At 50.3% G+C, this 19,739-nt stretch overlaps 1 protein-coding gene across 7 annotated transcripts in view; it reads left to right on the top strand.

The window, feature by feature from the left end:
* The window catches only part of GRAMD1A (GRAM domain containing 1A), a 50,622-nt gene extending 36,189 nt beyond the window's left edge, over positions 1–14,433 (top strand). For 5 of the 7 annotated variants that reach the window (XM_033158147.1, XM_033158146.1, XM_033158144.1 and 2 more), the window contains 8 exons: positions 1,411–1,553; positions 4,681–4,784; positions 5,359–5,544; positions 5,685–5,772; positions 7,627–7,638; positions 10,471–10,578; positions 10,883–11,003; positions 12,671–14,433. In XM_033158147.1, coding sequence (XP_033014038.1) covers positions 1,411–1,553; positions 4,681–4,784; positions 5,359–5,544; positions 5,685–5,772; positions 7,627–7,638; positions 10,471–10,578; positions 10,883–11,003; positions 12,671–12,739 — 831 coding nt within the window. In that variant the 3' untranslated portion in view covers positions 12,740–14,433. The remainder of the gene's footprint in view (positions 1–1,410; positions 1,554–4,680; positions 4,785–5,358; positions 5,545–5,684; positions 5,773–7,626; positions 7,639–10,470; positions 10,579–10,882; positions 11,004–12,670) is intronic. The other 2 variants (XM_033158149.1, XM_033158145.1) reach the window with 2 other exon arrangements.
* Positions 14,434–19,739: the final 5,306 nt, after the last annotated feature.

Raw genomic sequence — 19,739 nt, 5'->3', positions numbered from 1 at the left:
TCCTATTGTTAATCATTTCCTCCTGTGTCTTTTGTAAAAATCCAAATAATTTTTCCTCTCCATCGTAATCAAAGTTCACCATTAAACCCCAAGTAATATTCCAATCCTCCTAACAATTTTAACTGTTTACAATGGCCTTTAAGATAAGTTATAAAATTTCCCCATTCCTTATTAAAAATACTGTATCCAAAAAGTTCCACAACCAGAATTGAAGCTCTGGGACTGGCAGGAGGCATGAGGATGCACAGAAAAGTGGCTGTGGCTGTTGCGCTACCTCACACCCCAGCTGCTAGGTGGTTAGGCTGAGCAGCGCAAACAAAGCTCCGCTGTGCCTCCGGTCTCTTCAAGGCTTCCTCCGCCTTCCTCTTCTGGCTCCAGGGAGGGTCTCCTCATGAGGACACTCCAGCTCTCTCCCACCATTTCCGGGTTTAAATTGAATTATATAATTCTTTTTACTGCACGTCTGCACGGTCCAGTCACGCGTAAGGGAGGGAATGAATATACGCATAACCCTTGGAACCGATCCCAGCCATATGGTGTGATTTTGTCTTGAGGGAAGTAAAATGCAAAAAGTACAGATAGTGAAATTCAAGATAAACAAAGTTAGCCTTTGCACCAGAGATGACGGGTGATAAAACAATCCCATTTAGCAATCTGAGTTAATTACCATCTATATCGGAAAGAAAGCCATTGCCTCTATTCAGACCAAAATGAGGACTCCTTGATAAATTGTAGCTCAGCAGTTTTGCACCAAAGCTTCCCATTCAAATTATTTGACTTGAGTGTGGCTAAGTCAAGATCAGCGGCAGACTGTCCAGATAAACTGAAATGTTCCCCTGCTGGTTGTGTAAATATTGTCATTTCTGAAGTCAGGTTTGTGGTGATCTTCGTGCAGGGCGGTCTGCGCCCTTTGTTTGTCATCACAGTCAGGGCCGGCCCAAGGCATTTTGGCACCTGAGGCAAGTCACAAAATGGCGTCCCCACCTCCTAGCCAGGAAAGAAGGGGCAAGTGAAGATGTACACAAGGAATAAGGAAGGAATAAAGATCCACGTATGGAACAAGGGTGGGAGGGCACCACCAATGCCTCCTTTTCACCAAAAGGCTGCTGTAGAGGCAACAACTGTTGTTGCCGCAGCAGCAACAGCGGGTGATGCACTCCTTGGATCTGCTTCCTCTGAGGATCCTGACACCTGAGGTGGTTGCCTCACCTTGCCTCATGGGCAAGTTCATCGATCATTACACACACACACGGAATCTTATGCTGTAATAATTTTTTTAAGCTTTGAAAGTGCTACAAGACTTTGCTAAGTTTGCTGCAAGCAAGTTAAGGTGGCTGCTCTTCTGTAAAATGTGTGCACGACTGTGGAACTCACAGGTCTCTCTTCTCCCTTGTCTTGCTTGACGGCCAGACTCTGTTCCGTACCAGCTCCAAGAGCGGGGGCTGCGTGGTCGACTCGGAAGTCATCACACAGGGGATCCCGTACCAGGACTACTTCTACACAGCGCATCGATACTGTATTACTGCCGTGGCCAAGAGCAAGGCCCGACTCAGGTACTGGTTCCTCCCCCCTTGTCCCCACAGCTTCAGGCCTGGTTTCCTCTCCTCGTGGCGTGTTGACCCAGTTTATCTCTCGAGGTAAAACCAGCGAGAATCCCTTGGCGCCATAAAACAGGGTTGGGAAACCTATGGTCCTCCAGGTGACGTTGGACTGCAGCTCTCAACATCCCCAACTAATAATAATAATAATAATAATAATAATAATAATAATTTATTATTTATACCCTGCCCATCTGGTTGAGTTTCCCCAGCCACTCTGGGCAGCTCCCAACAGAATATTAAAAACACGATACAACATCAAACATTAAAAATTTCCCTAAACAGGGCTGCCCAGATGTCTTCTAAAAGTCAGATAGTTGTTTATTTCCCTGACATCTGGTGGGAGGGCGTTCCACAGGGTGGGCGCCACTAGCGAAAAGGTCCTCTGCTTGGTTCCCTGTAACTTCGCTTCTCGCAGTGAGGGAACTGCCAGAAGGCCCTCAGAGCTGGACCTCAGTGTCCGGGCAGAACGATGAGAGTGTGGAGACGCTCCTTCAGGTATACTGGGCCAAGGCCATTTAGGGCTTTAAAGGTCAGCACCAACATTTTGAATTGTGCTCGGAAACGTACTGGGAGCTAATGTAGGTCTTTCAGGACCGGTGTTATGTGGTCTCGGCAGCCACTCCCAGTCACAATCCAGCTGCTGCATTCTGGATTAATTGTAGTTTCCTGGTCACCTTCAACAGTAGCCCCATGCAGAGCGCATTGCAGCAGTCCAAGTGGGAGATAACTAGAGCATGCACCACTCTGGCGAGACAGTCTGCGGGCAGGTATCAGCTGGTGTACCAGATGGAGCTGGTAGACAGCCGCCCTGGACACAGAATTAACCTGTGCCTCCATGGACAGCTGTGAGTCCAAAATGACTCCCAGGCTGCGCACCTGGTCCTTCAGGGGCACAGTTACCCCATTCAGGACCAGGGAGTCCTCCACACCTGCCTGCCCCCTGTCCTCCCAAAACAGTACAGTGGTACCTCAGTTTTCAAACAGCTTAGTGTGCAAACTTTTTTTGGAATCTAATCTGTTCCATTTTGAGTGTTACACTTCCTTTTTCAGGGCCACACTTCTGTTTTGAGTGCCGTTGCTCCTGCTTGCATGGGAGTAGGAGCTGGATCGAGGCTGCTCAGCTGGGGAGGTGCAGGCTCCGTCACACTTTCCATTGAGGGGTTCGCGGTTGGGGGCTCCTTTAAACTTCTCCCCTCAAGGGCCAAAGGAGCCCCCACCTCATTATCAGAGGCCCTGCACCACCTGAAGGCAGCCAGGTGGAATAGTTGCTGGGGTGGCAAAGGTGGAGGCAGCCTGGCAGCTGCATCTGGGAGCCCCTAAACTGCTGCTGAGGCACCTGTCAGGCTGTCTCCGCATTGCCACGTGATGCTCCTTTAAAATTCTCTATTGAGGTGAACGCAGCCACGCACCCCTCAGTGGAAAAGTGTGATGGAGCCTGCACCTCTCCAGCTGAGCAGCCCCAATCCAGCTCCTACTCCTGTGCAGGCAGGAGCGAGGTGGGGATCTCTCAGCTGGGAAGCAGAGGCTTTGTGCTCCCCAGCTGGCATTCAGAATTAAAACTGAAAGTATCCAGAAAACTACAAAGCCAGCAAACTTGCAACTCATGAAAAAGCAGCAACACAACAAATTGAAAAAGCAAACCAACTGCAAATGAATCAAAACCACAAGAAAACATAAAACAACACCGACCCTAACCCTAATTCTAACCCTTGTTGTTGTTGTTGTTGTTCAGTCGTTCAGTCGTGTCCGACTCTTCGTGACCCCATGGACCAGAGCACGCCAGGCACGCCTATCCTTCACTGCCTCTTGCAGTTTGGCCAAACTCATGTTAGTAGCTTCGAGAACACTGTCCAACCATCTCATCCTCTGTCGTCCCCTTCTCCTTGTGCCCTCCATCTTTCCCAACATCAGGGTCTTTTCTAGGGAGTCTTCTCTTCTCATGAGGTGGCCAAAGTACTGGAGCCTCAACTTCAGGATCTGTCCTTCTAGTGAGTACTCAGGGCTGATTTCTTTGAGAATGGATAGGTTTGATCTTCTTGCAGTCCATGGGACTCTCAAGAGTCTCCTCCAGCACCATAATTCAAAAGCATCAATTCTTCGGCGATCAGCCTTCTTGATGGTCCAGCTCTCACTTCCGTACATTACTACTGGGAAAACCATAGCTTTAACTATACGGACCTTTGTCGGCAAGGTGATGTCTCTGCTTTTTAAGATGCTGTCTAGGTTTGTCATTGCTTTTCTCCCAAGAAGCAGGCGTCTTCTAATTTCGTGACTGCTGTCACCATCTGCAGTGATCATGGAACCCAAGAAAGTGAAATCTCTCACTGCCTCCATTTCTTCCCCTTCTATTTGCCAGGAGGTGATGGGACCAGTGGCCATGATCTTAGTTTTTTTGATGTTGAGCTTCAGACCATATTTTGCGCTCTCCTCTTTCACCCTCATTAAAAGGTTCTTTAATTCCTCCTCACTTTCTGCCATCCAGGTAGTATCATCAGCATATCTGAGGTTGTTGATATTTTTTCCGGCAATCTTAATTCCGGTTTGGGATTCATCCAGTCCAGCCTTTCGCATGATGAATTCTGCATATAAGTTAAATAAGCAGGGAGACAATATACAGCCTTGTCGTACTCCTTTCCCAATTTTGAACCAATCAGTTGTTCCATATCCATATCTAACTGTAGCTTCTTGTCCCACATAGAGATTTCTCAGGAGACAAATGAGGTGATCCGGCACTCCCATTTCTTTAAGAACTTGCCATAGTTTGCTGTGGTCGACACAGTCAACGAAGGCACCACTGTACTTTGATCATACCAGCTTAGGCTGGTGGGGCAACACCTGAAGGGCTACATGTTTCCCATCCCTGCCATAGGAGCGTTTATCATGGAACCATATGGTCACAGAGTTGAAGGGAACCCCAGAGTAGTCTAACCCCCCTGTTCAGTGCAACAAAGAATATAATAACAGCATCCCTGGCAGATGGCCGTCTAGCCTCTGCTTGTAAATTTCCATAGGGTCTGTGGAGTGAGCTTTCACAGGCCACAGGCCGCTTCATCAGAAGTGTTTATTTCCTTTATCGCAGAGTCTCCTCTGAGATCCGGTACCGGAAGCAGCCATGGAACCTGGTGAAAACGCTCATTGAGAAAAACGCCTGGAGCGGCGTGGAAGAATACTTTCAGCACTTGGGTATGGAGTGCCCTTTTGTTTCCCACTCCAGAAACCTGAGCACAGAGCAGCGCTACCAGGGCCTCAGGGGCTGGGATTGCCCCCTGCTTTGTCCCATGTGGGGGATCATGGCGCCCCGTGGTTTCAGTGGCCTGGGGTCTGGGCTGCTTTATCTGTGGGCATGCTCTGGAGGAGAAAGCAGTGGTAGCTGGTGCTCATTGGAACTGCTAGGGTGGGAGGCAGGGAGCCCAATAGTAGGTGGCGCCAGAGTCAAGGACGGGCAGAGATCGCTAATGCTAGTTTTGTCCCCATCCTCCTTGCTGAATCCTACAAAGGCAAAACTGAGACGAAGGAGAAGGGACCTGACAGCCTGGGCTGATTGTTGTTGTTGTTACATCCCGTCCATCTGACTGGGTTGCCCCAGCCACTCTGGGTGGTTTCCAACAGATATGAAAACACAATAAAACATCAAACGGTTAAAACTTGCCTATAGAGGGTCGGCAGAGGGCTGTTGGAGGTGGGGGGGGCAGGACCAGCTTCCCCTGGGAGACTGCTATGGAGCTTTCAGCCTCCCCTCCCGCTCCCTCTGTTCCAGAGCTGGCGCTGGTACAGGCAGAGAAGGCCCTGCTGGAAGAGAGCTGCCATGGCAAGGAGCCGCGGGGACTCCTGTCCGGCCTGCGTCGCCGGAAGCGCACCCTAAGCTGGAGAGCCCCCCACGTTGAGCCCCCGCTCCCCACGTTGCCTGACGGCGAGGGGGCAGCCCGCACCATCCGTCCCTCAGGTAGGCCCCCCTTGCACGGAAGGCAGCGGGCCGGGGTCCATCCTGTCCCCGCGCCTTCCGCAGTGGGTTGTCTCCCTGGATCTGCAGGGCACGATGCTTGCAACAGCCCTTGACCTGTGGGCCTTCTCCTTTCTCTGCAGGCAGCCTGACCTCTCGGCTCTCAGAGCAGCTATCGGAACAAGGGCAAGGCCAGACCGTCTCCACCGTGATTCTCATCATCAGCTTGGTGTAAGGCAGCTGCTGGCTTGGGAAACGGGGAGTGGGAAGGGTTGGGGTTGGGGTTGATCTAGAGCCTCTTAGGAGCTGACGCGGCCCCAGGCACGTTTACTCAGAGGTGAGTCCCACTGTGTTCAGTGGGGCTCATCTCCTAGCAAAGCACCCGCACACCATACCTGAAAGTGCCCTAGCACCACTTTAATAGTCTTGACCCCGCAAGGTCCTGGGAACTGTAGTTTAAGTGCTGAGAGCTATTAGGAGACCCCTTGCAAGGCTATGATTCCCAGCACTCTCTACCAGCTAGGAAGCTGGCGGGGGGGGGGGGGGAGTCATGACTGCTGATGTGGCATAAGAGTGCTTTAAATGTGCAGTGTAGACGTGAGCTAGATTGGGAGGCAAAGTAAGAGCACAACCTGTTCTTGAGTAGGACAAGCATAGGAAATAGTAGTAGTAGTAGTAGTAGTAGTAGTAGTAGTAGTAGTAATAAATACAGTGGAACCTCGGCTGTCAAACGTAATCCATTCCAGAAGACCGTTCGACTTCTGAAACGTTTGACAGCCGAGGCATAAAGGGCTGGCTGCAAGCTCAATGGAGAAAATGGAGAAACATGCCTTGGAAGCTGCTTGACTTCCGAGGCACGTTCAAAAACCTAGGTTCCACTGTAATAGTAGTAGTAGTAGTAGTAGTAGCAGCTGTAGCAGCATGCCACCCATATGACAGGGTTGCTCCAGCAGCTCCCAACAAATTATAAAGCCACAGTGAAACATCAGACATTTAAAACTTCCTGGTACAGGGCTGCCTTCAGATGCCTTTGGAAAGTTGTGTAGCTTTTCATGTTTGAAATCTGACGGGAGGGCACCACTACTGAGAAGGCCCTCAGAGCTGGACCTCAGTGTCTGGGCTGAACAGTGGGAGTGGAGATGCTCCTTGAGGTATACTGGGCCGAGGCCGTTTAGGGCTTTAAAGGTCAGCACCAGCCCACAACCCATGGTTGCCATGTTTATTGCATCGTGCTCATCTAGCCCGATGTCTTGAAGTGTATGAAGCAAAGGTTTTCGCTCACCACTTTCTCTCTTTGTGCTGGGTAAGGGGCGGGGCCTGGTTCAGGGGGGACAGAGCACACACTTTGCATGCAGATGGGCCCCTGGGGCATCAGGAAGACACTGTGCCTGACAGGGGCGGAGCAAGGGGGGTGCGTTGGGGGCGCTTTGCCCCAGGTGCCACCCTGGAGGGGTGACACTCGGCGCCCCCCCATGACACCCAAGCCGAGCCTCGACACGCCTCCCTGGCCCGCCCCTCGCCTCTGCCCGCAGCCGGAAGCAGCAAAGTGCGCGCTGAGCAGGTTTGCGAGCAAGCTGCGGAGTGAGGCTGCCTCGCTCCGCGGCTTTCTGCCGCCGCCACTCCGTAGCGCGCATGTGCAGCGTCGCTACGTAGTGACGCATGCATCATACATAGTGACGCATGCGTTGTATGTAGCGATGCTGCGCATGCGCGCTACAGAGTGACACCCCGACCCCCGGTTTGCTGCTCCGGGTGGCCAAGCGGCTTCCTTCACTGCTGGTGCCTGAGATCCCAGAGAGCGGCAGCCAGTACTGGATGAGATCAACACATGATCTTCTCCTGGTTCCTGCGTCTCTTAAACCTTGCCCTCCCTTCCATTTCTGTGTGTTGTTCTGCCGTGAGAAAGATGCAAGAGCAGGGTCAGCGGCCTTGCTTGTTTAATAGTAATGGTGAGCATTTGGGGTAGGGGGGGAGAGACTCAGGATAGGATCCCCTGCTTGTTTTGGTTTTTTTTCTGGGCTTGAAGCACGAGCAAAGCGTCACACGTCTCTTTTCTTTCCTTCTTCTACCTCTGCCTCCGCACAGGATCTGTGTGAGGTATCGTATGCCAGTCTCACTCCCCCAACTGTGCTTCTGCCTTGGGCCCCCTTTGGACCTTGCCCCTAACCTGAACCCCATCCTGCACTGACCCTGCTGTTGACTCACAAACACCATCCCTTGCCTTGGATGCTGACAGATAACATCCCACCACCTCCCTGCTTATGCTCTTTGCCACCCTCCTCCCTGCCGCCACAACCATCTCCTCTGGCTCCCTGTCCCTGAGCCTGTTTGTCATCCTCCACTCATCTGTGCATTCCTTCCTCCACTCCTTTTGTCCTCCACTTTCTCCCTGCACCCTCCCCTGCTTGCCCTTTCCCCCTTACTGGTTGTCTTGTACTCAGGGCTTTTATCTGAATTAAAAGCAAAGGAAAAGGAAAATAATGATCCATAGACAGACAGCCTGAGTTCTTTACCCTGGCAAAGTTATACTGCTCCTTATCTTTGCCTGTGCCTGGCAGTTATGGCAAGGAACAAAGTGCTTTGTGACACACCCAAGTTGTGTCCCCCCCCCCCCCCCGACGGCTGGGTCGCCTCCTGCTTAGCCCTTTTTTTCCTCTCTTCTTTGTGGCTTCTGACCCCTTACCCCCCCATCTCTGCCTTCACTTGATCAAAGCTTAATCTGTGAGCCAGGCATTTTCAGAGAGAGAGAGAGAACAAAACAAGAGAAAATGTGAGGGGAAAATAATGTGAAAGAGGGAGAAAGAAAAGAGAGGCTGTGAAAGAAAAAGGATGTGAAAGAGAGAATGCAAAAGAAAGAAATCTGAAAGAGAAAAATGCAAAAGAGAGAAGGCGATAATGCAAGCAAATGTGAAAAAGAAAGCAAAAGAGAAAGAAAATAGTGTGAAAGAATGCGAAAGAGAGAATGTAAGAGAGAAAGTAAGGAAGTGAGAGATAACGCGAAAGAAATAAAATCGAACAAAGAATGCAAAAGAAAGCAAGAAAAAGAGAAAGAAGACTACTGGCATGCTGAATTTTGCATCCAATATAAAAAAGTGTAAAATCATGGATTACACAGGGATCAAGACTTGTATATTGCTGTCCTTCAGCTCAGGCTGAGTTCACATAGTGCATTTGCAACATGATCTGTACATTTTCGATATTATCGCCGCAGCCTCCACTTGATCACTTAAAAACTAACCTGGAGGGATCATCACAGACTATTGTCTCTTATCGCACCAGGCTGTTTTCCTAACAAGGGGGAGAGGGGGAGAATGCTTGCTACCACTTAAGCTAAATGGCGCAGACCCATGCCCTGTCTCAACCACCCTCACCAGCATCTGTGTTGAATCCCTGCATTTACTTTCTTTAAATACTGCGCTCTAATGAGCTACATGCTATTGATTTCCCAAAGAGAGATGTCAGATGCTGGCATCATCCATTCAGCGTAGCGTACGCTAATAGGCACTCATGCCTTGTATTTTTAATGCTCTGAGCGAGGAAGCTGTAAAGGGTTGTGCGTTCTTAGATCTAAATGTAACTGAGCAATATTGCAGGGTCTGAACTCGGGTCCTCTTGTTTGCAAAAAGGCTGAAGGAGCTGGGGAGGGGCCATAGCTCCGCGGTCGAGCCGGAAGCGCCTGGTACATGCATGGATAGCTCCAGAAAGTTAAAACACATGGAGAAGAGCCGTAGTTCCATGGCAGAGCACATGTACTTTACAAAACACGTGCTCAGTCAGGTTCCCAGGTTCTGCCTGTGCTATTGCAAGCAAAAAGCAGTAGGCGATGTGAAAAGTCCCTGCTTGAGACCTTGCCAGTCCGCAGACAATTTTAGGCAAGATGGACAAATAGCCTGGCCTGATATAAGGAGCAAGACTCTCCCCTTGCTCCTAACACCTTGTAAGTCAATAATAACTAGACAGGGGGACCCACAGGACAGGGGTGTTTTCTATGGCCTAGAAGACTTATGACTGAAGTGGAAAACCTGTTTTTGAGGGTATGTGTGTCACCTGGCTGAATGCCAACATGGTGCCCACCCCCCAGGATATTCTAATGCCCATTACCGCTGAACATTAACCAAGCTGGATGGAACTGTTGACTGCCTCTGACGGTATCTAACAAAGTAGTTCTGTTAGCTCAAGGATTTCTATTTGCACAGAACTTCCTCTCTTGCATCCCATGGATCCTCCCCAGATGTGCTCTGGAGGATTGGGGAAAACCTGAGAATAGATTTAGGGCATGCTCCTGGAGGGGAGGGCGATGGGAAGTTCCACTGTGCAGCCAGAAGCCCTTGCGCTCGCGGAACTGTTTTGTTGGATACTGCCCACCGAGCTGTTTCTGACGCTAGACCTTCTCAGAATAGACCCATCAGAATCAGTGAACGTGACTAGGCTAGGTCCATTGATTTCAGTGGTCTGCTCTTGAGTAAAACGCAGGGGCTCGTCCACACTTCCACTTGCCCTGCTTGACTCACGCTTTCTAGGCACGGGTCCAAGCGGTTTTCCCCGTGCCCCGCTCCTTTCCCAAGGGAAATCCACCCTTTGGTGCTAAATCAGAGCAAATGTCATTTTTTGCTTTGATTGAGTGCTAAAGAGCTGTTTTCCCTGGGGGGGGGGACAGTGGGACAAGAGGAAGTGGATAAGCCCATAGTTGAATATATATGTTATATAGACAAGTAGATAGATCCCCTTCATGTAGAAGAGTAGCATGTCAGAGAGAAGCTGGTTGATAATGCTTCTCTTTGACATTATAAATTTCTACTTGTTTTTTTTTTTTTTAATGTAGAGGCTGAAGTGGTTCGAACAAGGCACAGGTTCGCTGCTTTGGCAAGAGCTTGGCCCGAGTGGTCCCTTCTTCTTCCAAGCCATTTCTCTCTCTCTTTCTCTCTCCAGCCTTGTGGTCTTGGTTATCCTGAACATGATGCTATTCTACAGGCTCTGGTCTCTGGAGCACACAGCCCGGACCTTTGAATCATGGCAGGCCTATGCGCTCTCCAGTGGGTAAGGAACCAGGAGAGAAGTGTGAGAATGCGACCTTTTTCTGTTTTACCTTTATGTTCCGAAACGACGGATTCGGGCCCCGTAGTTTGTTAAAATTAAATGCATTGGCAACATGCAGTTAGAAGGGAGGTGAGAGGGGAAAGTGGGCTGCATTTAAGAATACAGAGGACTTGTGGAACTGGTCTGTGGGGTAGGAGCAATAGCACTGTGGAGGAGCACATAAGACATGGAGATGAGGGGGGCTTTGAAGACATTTCCCTGTTGATTGCAGCTAAGAGTACGCTCTCTCTCTCCTCCCTGGCAGAAAGCTACCACAGACAGCATCTGAATGGGCTGAGATCCTGGAGCTGCAGAAACGGTTTCACAGTGTGGAGGTTCAGAAGTGGAAGCAGATCCTCAAGGCCTCCGTGGAGCTTCTAGATGAGGTGAGGTCTGCAGCTTGGGGTGTCGTGAGGGCGCTAATGGGGAGCTAATGTGAGCACCCTTGTTTGTGTGGGAATGTTGTGGCTAGTAGGGGAGAATATATTGATTAAATTTTATCCTTCCTCACTCACGCTAGCAAGCTAGTAGCAGAGCACATTCCCTTGTACATTGCAGGAAGCTAATTGATGGATTCATGTTTGGGGAAGTTTTTAATTTGTGATATTTTAATATTTGTTGGAAGCCGCCCAGAGTGGCTGGGGGGACCCGGCCAGATGAGCGGGGTACAAATATAATTATTGTTGTTGTTGTTGTTGTTATTATTATTATTATTTGAGTTAAGTAATCCAGTGTGGCTTGTCCAGATTGGATTGTTCTTGGAAATTGCCCTTTAGTTTCCCTCTTAAAAACAATAAAGACACAACCGTCTTCCTTTAAAAGTACAGTGGTGCCTCGCAAGACGAAATTAATTCGTTCTGCGAGTGCTGTCGTATAGCGAAAATTTCGTCTTGCAAAGCACCAACGGGGGAAGAGCGGTTTGACGGGGGGAAAAACCGCGGAAATTTTTCGTCTTGCGAGGCAAGCCCATAGGAAAATTCGTCTTGCGAGACAGCCTTTCGCTAGCGAATGCCTTTCGTCTAGCGAGTTTTTCATCTAGCGAGGCATTCGTCTAGCGAGGTACCACTGTAATGATAAAGTTTACTTACGTTCAGTTCACAGTATGGTCCTGAAGGCAGGCTTTATCTTGTAATTACAGTTACAGAGAAAAGTGTGGGTTCATCCTCTGTGAAGGATGAGCCCATGCGCTGCTGGCTGAGAGCCCGCAGACAGCAAAAGGCAAGAGGGAGAGAAGGCGAAAAGGGGAAGGTGGCTGTGTGACCAGCCCTTTTGTAGGTTCTGCTTGGGTCATTCCCATCTACCTGGTCACACACACAGGGAGGATGCTCCAGACCGGGTGCAACAGGAAGTCCTCCTGGCTGGAGAAACATTCCCCTGTGTGTCCACTTTGGGCAAACAGGAAATGTTGTATTTGACTGCTTCAGTGATGTTACTGGAAGTTAATGGCAATAGCACCGTTTTTCCACGGAGGGTGTTGGGGGGGGGGTATCTAGTCCTAGTCACTTCTTTGGTTGGCAGATAGATCTGCACCACCAGCTCCCCTTCTTCTCCCCTGGGTAATGTTTGGGGGCCCTGTAGTCAGCAGGGGAATCTCTGGCAGTGGTGTTTTCTGCATGCTTGGAGCATTTAAAAAACACAAATCTTTTGCACATGATTGCATTGGCATGCACAAAGGACCAAGTCCTTTTCAGCGCAAACGGAGGAATATTTGTGCTGAGCTTCCTTTTCTCAGTCTTCACAAACCCCGGAGTTTCTTTGCGTTTGTCTTCCTCCTCCAGCATTAAGGAGATGTGAGGTGAAGGGGGGAGGATTCGAATCATGGTGCTGAGACAGAGTTGGTTTCCTAAACTTTGCCACCCGCAAGCCATTTTCCCAGTTGAAAACCCTCTCTTTGAAGCTGTTGTTTGCACCACAACAGATGGGGTTTGGGAAAGTGACCCTGTGGCTACCACAGGCCCTGACAATAAAACCACTCCTGGGCCTCATTGCTAATGATGACCACTCCTTACTCAACTGCCTCCAGGGAGGGCTAACGCTGTCCTTTTCCCTGCAGATGAAAATCTCCCTCGAGAAGCTGCACCAGGGCATCACGGTGGCCGAGCCCCCCTTGGAGCCGGAGTGAAACCCCCAGCGCTCCCTCTCTCCTAACTAAGGATGTTGCTCAGAAACTGCTGCTGGATCGGTGGCACCCACCTCCCATGGCCGGCATGCGTCCGAGGGGATGACATTCCACTCCTCGCCAGACCAACAGCTGGACCTTAGCCTCAAGAGTGCCACTTGCAGTGATGGATTCCACCGCCACCACTTTCCTGCTTCGGGGATCTTTCTCCTGGAGCATCTTCCTTCTCTCTTTTTCTCTCTGAGGGTCTCTGCAGTGACTTCATTTTATCCCCCCCCCCCCTTTAAGTGCTATTTATATTCCTCACAGGACCCCAGAGAGCTTTTGACTTCTGCTGCTCCAGCATCCTTTCTTTACCTTCTTTCCAGCTGTTGTTCGGAGTGTGTGTGACTGGGAACTTTAGAGGACAGGTGGCGGTGCCTATATCTCTTGTGTTGAGATTTCACTCAACAGCTGGGACAGCAAGGACCCGCTTTCCTCCTCCATGTTGAGGGCAATTGATCTGTGATTTCCTTCTCTTTCACACACACAAGTGGTTGAGAGATGGGAAACCAAGAGTCCGTATTGAATCCTTCCTTGCTCCCTCTCCTCCTGTTTCCATCCTTTGGCGAGCCCAATTATTTTATTAAAGGGATCTTCTCAACAACATTACCTCTGACAGAAGGGGGAAAGGGTAGGCATGGCCCTGAACATTATGTAGCCAGAAATCTGATTTACAGAAGTTGGAGAGCTTCTGAGACCCTTGAGGGGGTTCTGTGCACCTTGCCCACATGAGAGTTAACATAGAGCAGGGATGGCCCTCCAGATGTGGATGGACTAAAGCACCCATCATCTCTGACTGCTGGCCATGGGGGCTGGGGCTGATGGGAGTTGGAGTCCAACAATATCTGGAGGGCCACAGGTTCCCCATCCCTGACTTAAGAGCACGCCCAGGCAAAGGAGCCAAAGGCAGCTGGGGAAGCAGCTGGGTCAAATCCCATTTATCCCAGTAATCCCATTTATGCATTTCCATCACTGGTGTAGGGGTGGGCAGCAAGTCCAGGAGTATCCCAGTCTATGCCGAAAGCTTTCTGGCTTTGGGAGGTTTCTGCTGTGCCAGCTGCCCTAATCCGTTATTTGCCGCAACGAAAATGCCAAACTCAGCTTTTCTCTCTCTCTCTCTTTTTTTTTGAGAGGAGGGCAGTCTGAATGAGTGCAGCACAGTGGCCACAGAGTCGGGGCTCCTGCATTTTATTTTTTTATTTTTTACTCCCATGTGGGCAGCACCACGCTCCTAGACTCCACGACTCCTTTGCCTGATTCCTCCTAGGCCCGTCTCCCAGGCAACAAATGGGCTTTGCCAAGGCCTAGCTATACTGTCACTTTAAAATGAGGTTGCACTGCCAGTCAGAGCCCCAGGTGCCCTTCAAATACTGCCTGAGGGGGTTTCTAATCTTGAAATCCACCCCCTCCTGGGGAGGGGTGTGTGTCTGCCAGCCCTATGTTCTCTGCTCCCTACTCAAGACCTTGGAAGGCCCAGGTTTCTGACCTCCCCTTTTCTCCCTTCTTCCCCCTCACCAAGGTTGTGGTGAGGGGGCTCCCCCCCCCCCAGTTTTGTAGCTGTGTTCAGTGTTAACGATCCTTTGTGTTCAAGGTTCCACAGAGGTGCTGGGGCTTATTTATTAGGAAGCGGAATAAAGACCGTGGATCGGAATCTCTCTGTGTGTATATGGGGAGCGTTTTTAAAGTGTGTGATCTTCTACAGTGTCTCCTGTGAGCCAGTGTGGTGTAGTGGTTAAGTGCAATAGATTCGTAATCTGGTGAACCGGGTTCACGTCTCCGCTCCTCCACATCTGGGTGACCTTGGGCTAGTCACACTTCTTTCAGTCTCTCAGCCCCACTGACCTCACAGAGTGTATGTTGTGGGGGAGGAAGGGAAAGGAGAATGTTAGCCGCTTTGAGACTCCTTCGGGTAGTGAAAAAGCGGGATATCAAATCCAAACTCTTCTTCTTCTCCTTCTCCACCCCTGTGACTAGGGAGCTTGAGTGCCAAAGTCACAAAGGGCCAGGCCGGGCCTGATTCTTTGTAGCATTGGGGAGTTGCAGAGGTCCAGAAAGCAAGCGATCCCCTGCAGTAGCTGTAGCAGGAAGGCTGAAGGAAATCTGCTTTCGCGGTTAACATGAGGTTGGGGGGGGCAGTTATGTTTGCACTCGATTCCAATAGATCCTGGCAAAGGATAACAAAAACTGTTGTTCCATTGAGGAGGTGCGATGCGTCAGTGCGTCTGGCTATTAACCGGAAGGTTGGTGGTTTGAGCCCACTTAAGGACAGCTACGGGTAGCCTTTCAGAGGGTTGGATTAAATGACCCTTGGGTCCCCTTCCGATTCTATGCTTATTTTTTAGGACACATACAACCCATCTCACTCACAAGAAGCTTAAACAGCATGCCTAGTCCCTGTGCCACCGCCCCTTCTACTTTATCCTCGCAAGAATCCTTTGAGTTAGATTGTCCCAAGATCACCTAGGGAGCTTCATGGCCGAGGGGGTCCTGAATGATGCTGCTGTAGGAGCAATGCCTCCCAAGGCTTGATGACTTCATAGCCCTGCACTAGCGCCTTCTCCATTCCACTCCTTCCTGGGAGTTCAGCTCGGCTTCTTCCCAGAAGGGCTGTATTGTTTTTTCCTTCAGGTGTTCTGGACCATGCATGGGAAGACTGCCCACTGTGAGGAGCCTGTCATGTGAGGCTCCTCCTTACCCCCCCCCCCGCCCCCCTTGGCTGCATCCAATGCTAGTCACACCCAGAGCTGACAGGCTAAAATGAATGGACATGACAAACGTAGGTCCATTGAGTAAAACTGAGTTGGGTATAGCTCTTTGACAGTATTCTTGGAGAAGCTTCCCTAAAAGATGGCATCCTTCCCCCATCCCTACCCAGGCAATAATAAGTTGCAGGGGTGTGTTTTCTGGACCATGTATCAGGTCATACTATATATTTTGTTGTTGTTTAGTTGTGTCCGACTCTTCGTGACCCCGTGAACCAGAGCATGCTAGGCACTCCTGTTTCCACTGCCTCCCACAGTTTGGTCAGGCTCATGTTGGTAGCTTTGAGAACACTGTCCAACCATCTCGTCCTCATCCCCTTCTCCTTGTGCCCTCCATCTTTCCCAACATCAGAGTCTTTTCCAGGGAGTCTTCTCTTCTCATAAGGTGGCCAAAGTATTGGAGCCTCAGCTTCAGGATCTGTCCTTCCAGTGAGCACTCAGGGCTGATTTCCTTAAGAATGGATAGGTTTGATCATCTTCTTTATGGTCCAGCTCTCGCTTACACACACACACACACACACACACACCAACACACCATCCCACCTCACAATTAAAGATTCTCTAGGTGGCTTGGAGAAACACACACACGTTATTTTTGTTTTAACCATGAATTATTTAAATGACATCTTCCCATCCCAAAAAAGGAATCCAGACCACAGCAGTTAAACGACGATAAAAATAACACACAAGACCTCATCCGGCTGTGAAAGACAATCATTAATAGCCTGGACAAGTAAAATGGTCTTGGCTTGACATCTGAAGCTCCTCAGAAGGGAACCTTGAGGAGAGCGTGACAAGGTCAGGTTGGCACCACAGGGCAATTTCCCCAGTTGCCACCAGCCTAAGATTGCCTCAGGAGTGCCAGAAACACTGGCAAGTGGTTCTTTCGGCAGGAGACAGAGGTGGGACCCAAGAGACCAAGAGGGATGCTCTAGAGTAGAACATGCCCACAAATCCTCTACCAGCTCAGGACCTACCGGGCAGATCTCTGGGTGATCTGTAGTAGACTGGCAAGGATTTCAGACTCCTTATGGTTCATAGTAGAAACAGCAAAAATTCTCTACCCTAACCTGCCATAATTATATTGCTGAAATGGAGGAAACTCGGAATAACCAGGAGTGGATTTTTGTGTGGAACGACTAGGAGCTCAGTTCACTTCTGGGCTCAGAATTCTTTCGTTCCCCTTTTGCACGAGGCTATGATTGATGGATCTGAGGGGTTGTAGTAAAAAGCTAAGTACAGTACACAAGCCTGTCTGCCCACCTGCGCTCTACGGCTTGCGGAATCTAGTTTGTTTTCCTTAAGAACCCAGAAGCTCACCTACCAGTCAGATACAAGTGATGGGAGTCAGGTGGAGCAGAGTGAATTTCCTGTTGTGTGTCATGAACTGGTGGGAGGATGGGGAGGAGGAAGATCCCGGCGAGGGGTGTAGCCAGAATTTGGACACACTGGGGCAAGCAGGGGATGGGGAAGGAAGTACTCATAGGGAGATGGGATGGCGAAGGCATGGAGGTCAATGCGCAGGATCTAGAACAGCAGAACCCACCCCCAGAGCCAAAGAGGCCCCTGTCTCCACAAACATGGCGGGCTCCGAGGCATAGGGAGCAGCGGGCATTGTGCTCCAGAAGGCTGAGGCAGCCAAAGGCCCACAGCCCAACTCTCCAGCTGGCCAGGTGGGGCTCACTAGCTCTGGGAGGAGGGGGGCGATTCCTCAGCCGGATTGGGCCCAGAACAGGTGAGCTCCACATGCCTGCAATCTGCATGAAAAATACAAAAGGGAAGCAGAGCTCAGGTGCTGTGTCTGCTCAGCTGCCCAGGTTGATGGACCTTGACTTGGATGTTCCTGGACCCCTATGGGACAGTGCTTTGGGTTTGATCGACTCTGGGCTGTATCCTGACTGCTGGACTTCAGACTTAGCTACTTGGATTGATCCTGGACTTGGATTTCAGACTTAGCTACTTGGATTGATCCTGCTGCCAGGTAGGCCAGGGGTTCAGGACACCGTATTCCCCACAGCCCACCGAGCTACATATACAAATACAAATCTACTCACACAGCTCTGAAACTGTGAGCCAGTGTGGCATAATGGTTAGAGTGTTGGACTGAGTTAAAATCCCCCCCCCAGCCATGAAGCTAATTGGGCCAGCCACTATTTCCTAGCCTATCCTACCTCACAGGGTTGTTGAGGATGAAATGGGAAGAACACCATGTACATCACCTTGAGCTCCTTGGAAGAAAAGGTAGTATATAAACAACCACAACAACAACCATTGCAACCACCACCACCACCACAAAAGCTTCAAAGAAAACTAATAAAAGACAGCCCTACTGACAATCCTAGTTTACAGGTAAGGAGCACTGCTGGAGAAGTGATTAGTACAAGGTCAGCCATAACAGGTTTAATTTTGTTTTACTTCAATATTTATTTATTTCAAAACTGCTGGAGTTCACTTCACCATGCCTGTGTCTCCTTTCCCCTTTCTTTGACCGACATCAGAAAATGAAAGAGGGAATTGTTTGAAGAGATACATAATTAAATGCTCCTTTTGTGCTTCGTAGGCTTCTCGCTCCCCACAGGCTCTGTGCACCTCCTTCCAACATCCCCCAGCAGCAGAACGGTAAATTTTTTAGTAGCAGTAGCTTTCTTCGGCTTTCTTTGCAGAGGGAGGATAAGAACATGGTGGCTCTCCTCTCCTTGCCTTTCAGGATCTGTTTCTGCTGCTGCCGCTGTGGGTTTTTTTTTGAGGGTGCAAGATTGGCCACCAACTGAGGGTGGAGCCAAGGCTCTTCTGGGTCCAGCAAGCCAAGGGGGCAAGTCCAAAGAAGGTGCTCAGAGGGGAGAGGCAGGCAAGGAAGGTTATCTCATTGTTAGCGGCTGTGACACAGATATCTGCTGCTGCCAGAAACACCCTGCAAGCCTCTTGTAATTTCAGCACTGAGCTGCCTGCATCTTCATAGTTCTGAGCGACATCATTTTAGGGAGGAGGAGTAGGGGAGGAAATAAGAACACAAAAAAGCCCTGCTGGGTCAGACCAAAAGCCTATCTAGTCCAGCATGCAAAATGGCCAGCCAGGCACAGGAGAAGCCCACAAGCAACACCTGAGGGCTTGCATGTCCTGAGGCAGGGCTGGGGAACCTCAGAACTGGGGGCCGAATGGGACCCTCCAGGACTCTTTCTGGCCCTCGTCACTATCCCCTGCCCACACCCCCTCTTCCCAAGCCGCACCCGTTGCTGACCCTGCTGTGCATCCTCTTTGAGTGCTTGTCAGGAGTGGGTGTCGGGAACAGGTCAGCAATAAATCACATGGCGTCAGTGAAGTTAACTATTCAAGAAAACAAGGTCGACTTGGGAGCCTTGTTAGCACAGCAACTCGTCCCAGTAGATTTTGCCCCTGTGAGTCATTTCCACAGTTGCCTAAGTCTCCTTCTCTCCCAGGTCCTTCCCAAGCAATCTGAGACTCTGCTGCCGTGCCTGTCTCCCTCTTCATACCACTTCTGGTTCTGGGAGACCAGGAGGGAGGAGAGCTGATTTCTTCACCAGCCTGGCTCATCTCTGCCTCTGGGCCTCCCTCCTCTCCTGCCTCCGCTTCTGACTCTGATTCTGGACTGCTCTCTGCCACAGGCTCCCTGCTCACTAAGCCCTGTGACCTCTTCAGCTTCTGGCATCACCTCTTCTTCCCAGTCCTCTCCCTCTGATCATTCATGGTCGTCCCACCACCATCCCCCTGGCTCTGAGCCTTCTTTCCTTGGGGGTTCCTCAGCTGTGCCTTGCACCATTCCTCTGCATCTAGCCAGTTCCCGACAGTGCTTGGCTGAAATGTGTCCTTGAGCTCTGACAATGCCTCTCCCTTGCCAGGATGGAAGATGGAGAGAGGCATGCCCAGGCACAGAACCCAAGGACAGCTGGGTGATTGAAAGACAGTCTACAGCATATGCCAAGGATCACATCCATTGCTCTGTCCGCTTTCCTCTCTGACCCCGTCTACCACTGGGATATGACACCTGGAGGGTTGCCCTGGAGAGCACGCAGCCCTGTGCTCATAGTTGCTGTGAGCGTTTTGCTGACCCTCGGGATCCCTTCCAACTCTGTGATTCTATGAATAACAACAGAAACACGGGTGCAGGTGAGGCACTCTAGCAGTAGTGTGAGGATTGGTTTCTATGGGTTCACACTGCTGTGTGTTGCTGTATACCGCTG

Source organism: Lacerta agilis, chromosome 8, assembly GCF_009819535.1.
Source record: "Lacerta agilis isolate rLacAgi1 chromosome 8, rLacAgi1.pri, whole genome shotgun sequence".
Classification (NCBI taxonomy): Eukaryota; Metazoa; Chordata; class Lepidosauria; order Squamata; family Lacertidae; genus Lacerta; species Lacerta agilis.
Note: the sequence above shows the minus strand (reverse complement) of the source record. Positions and strands in the feature narration are given on the sequence as shown.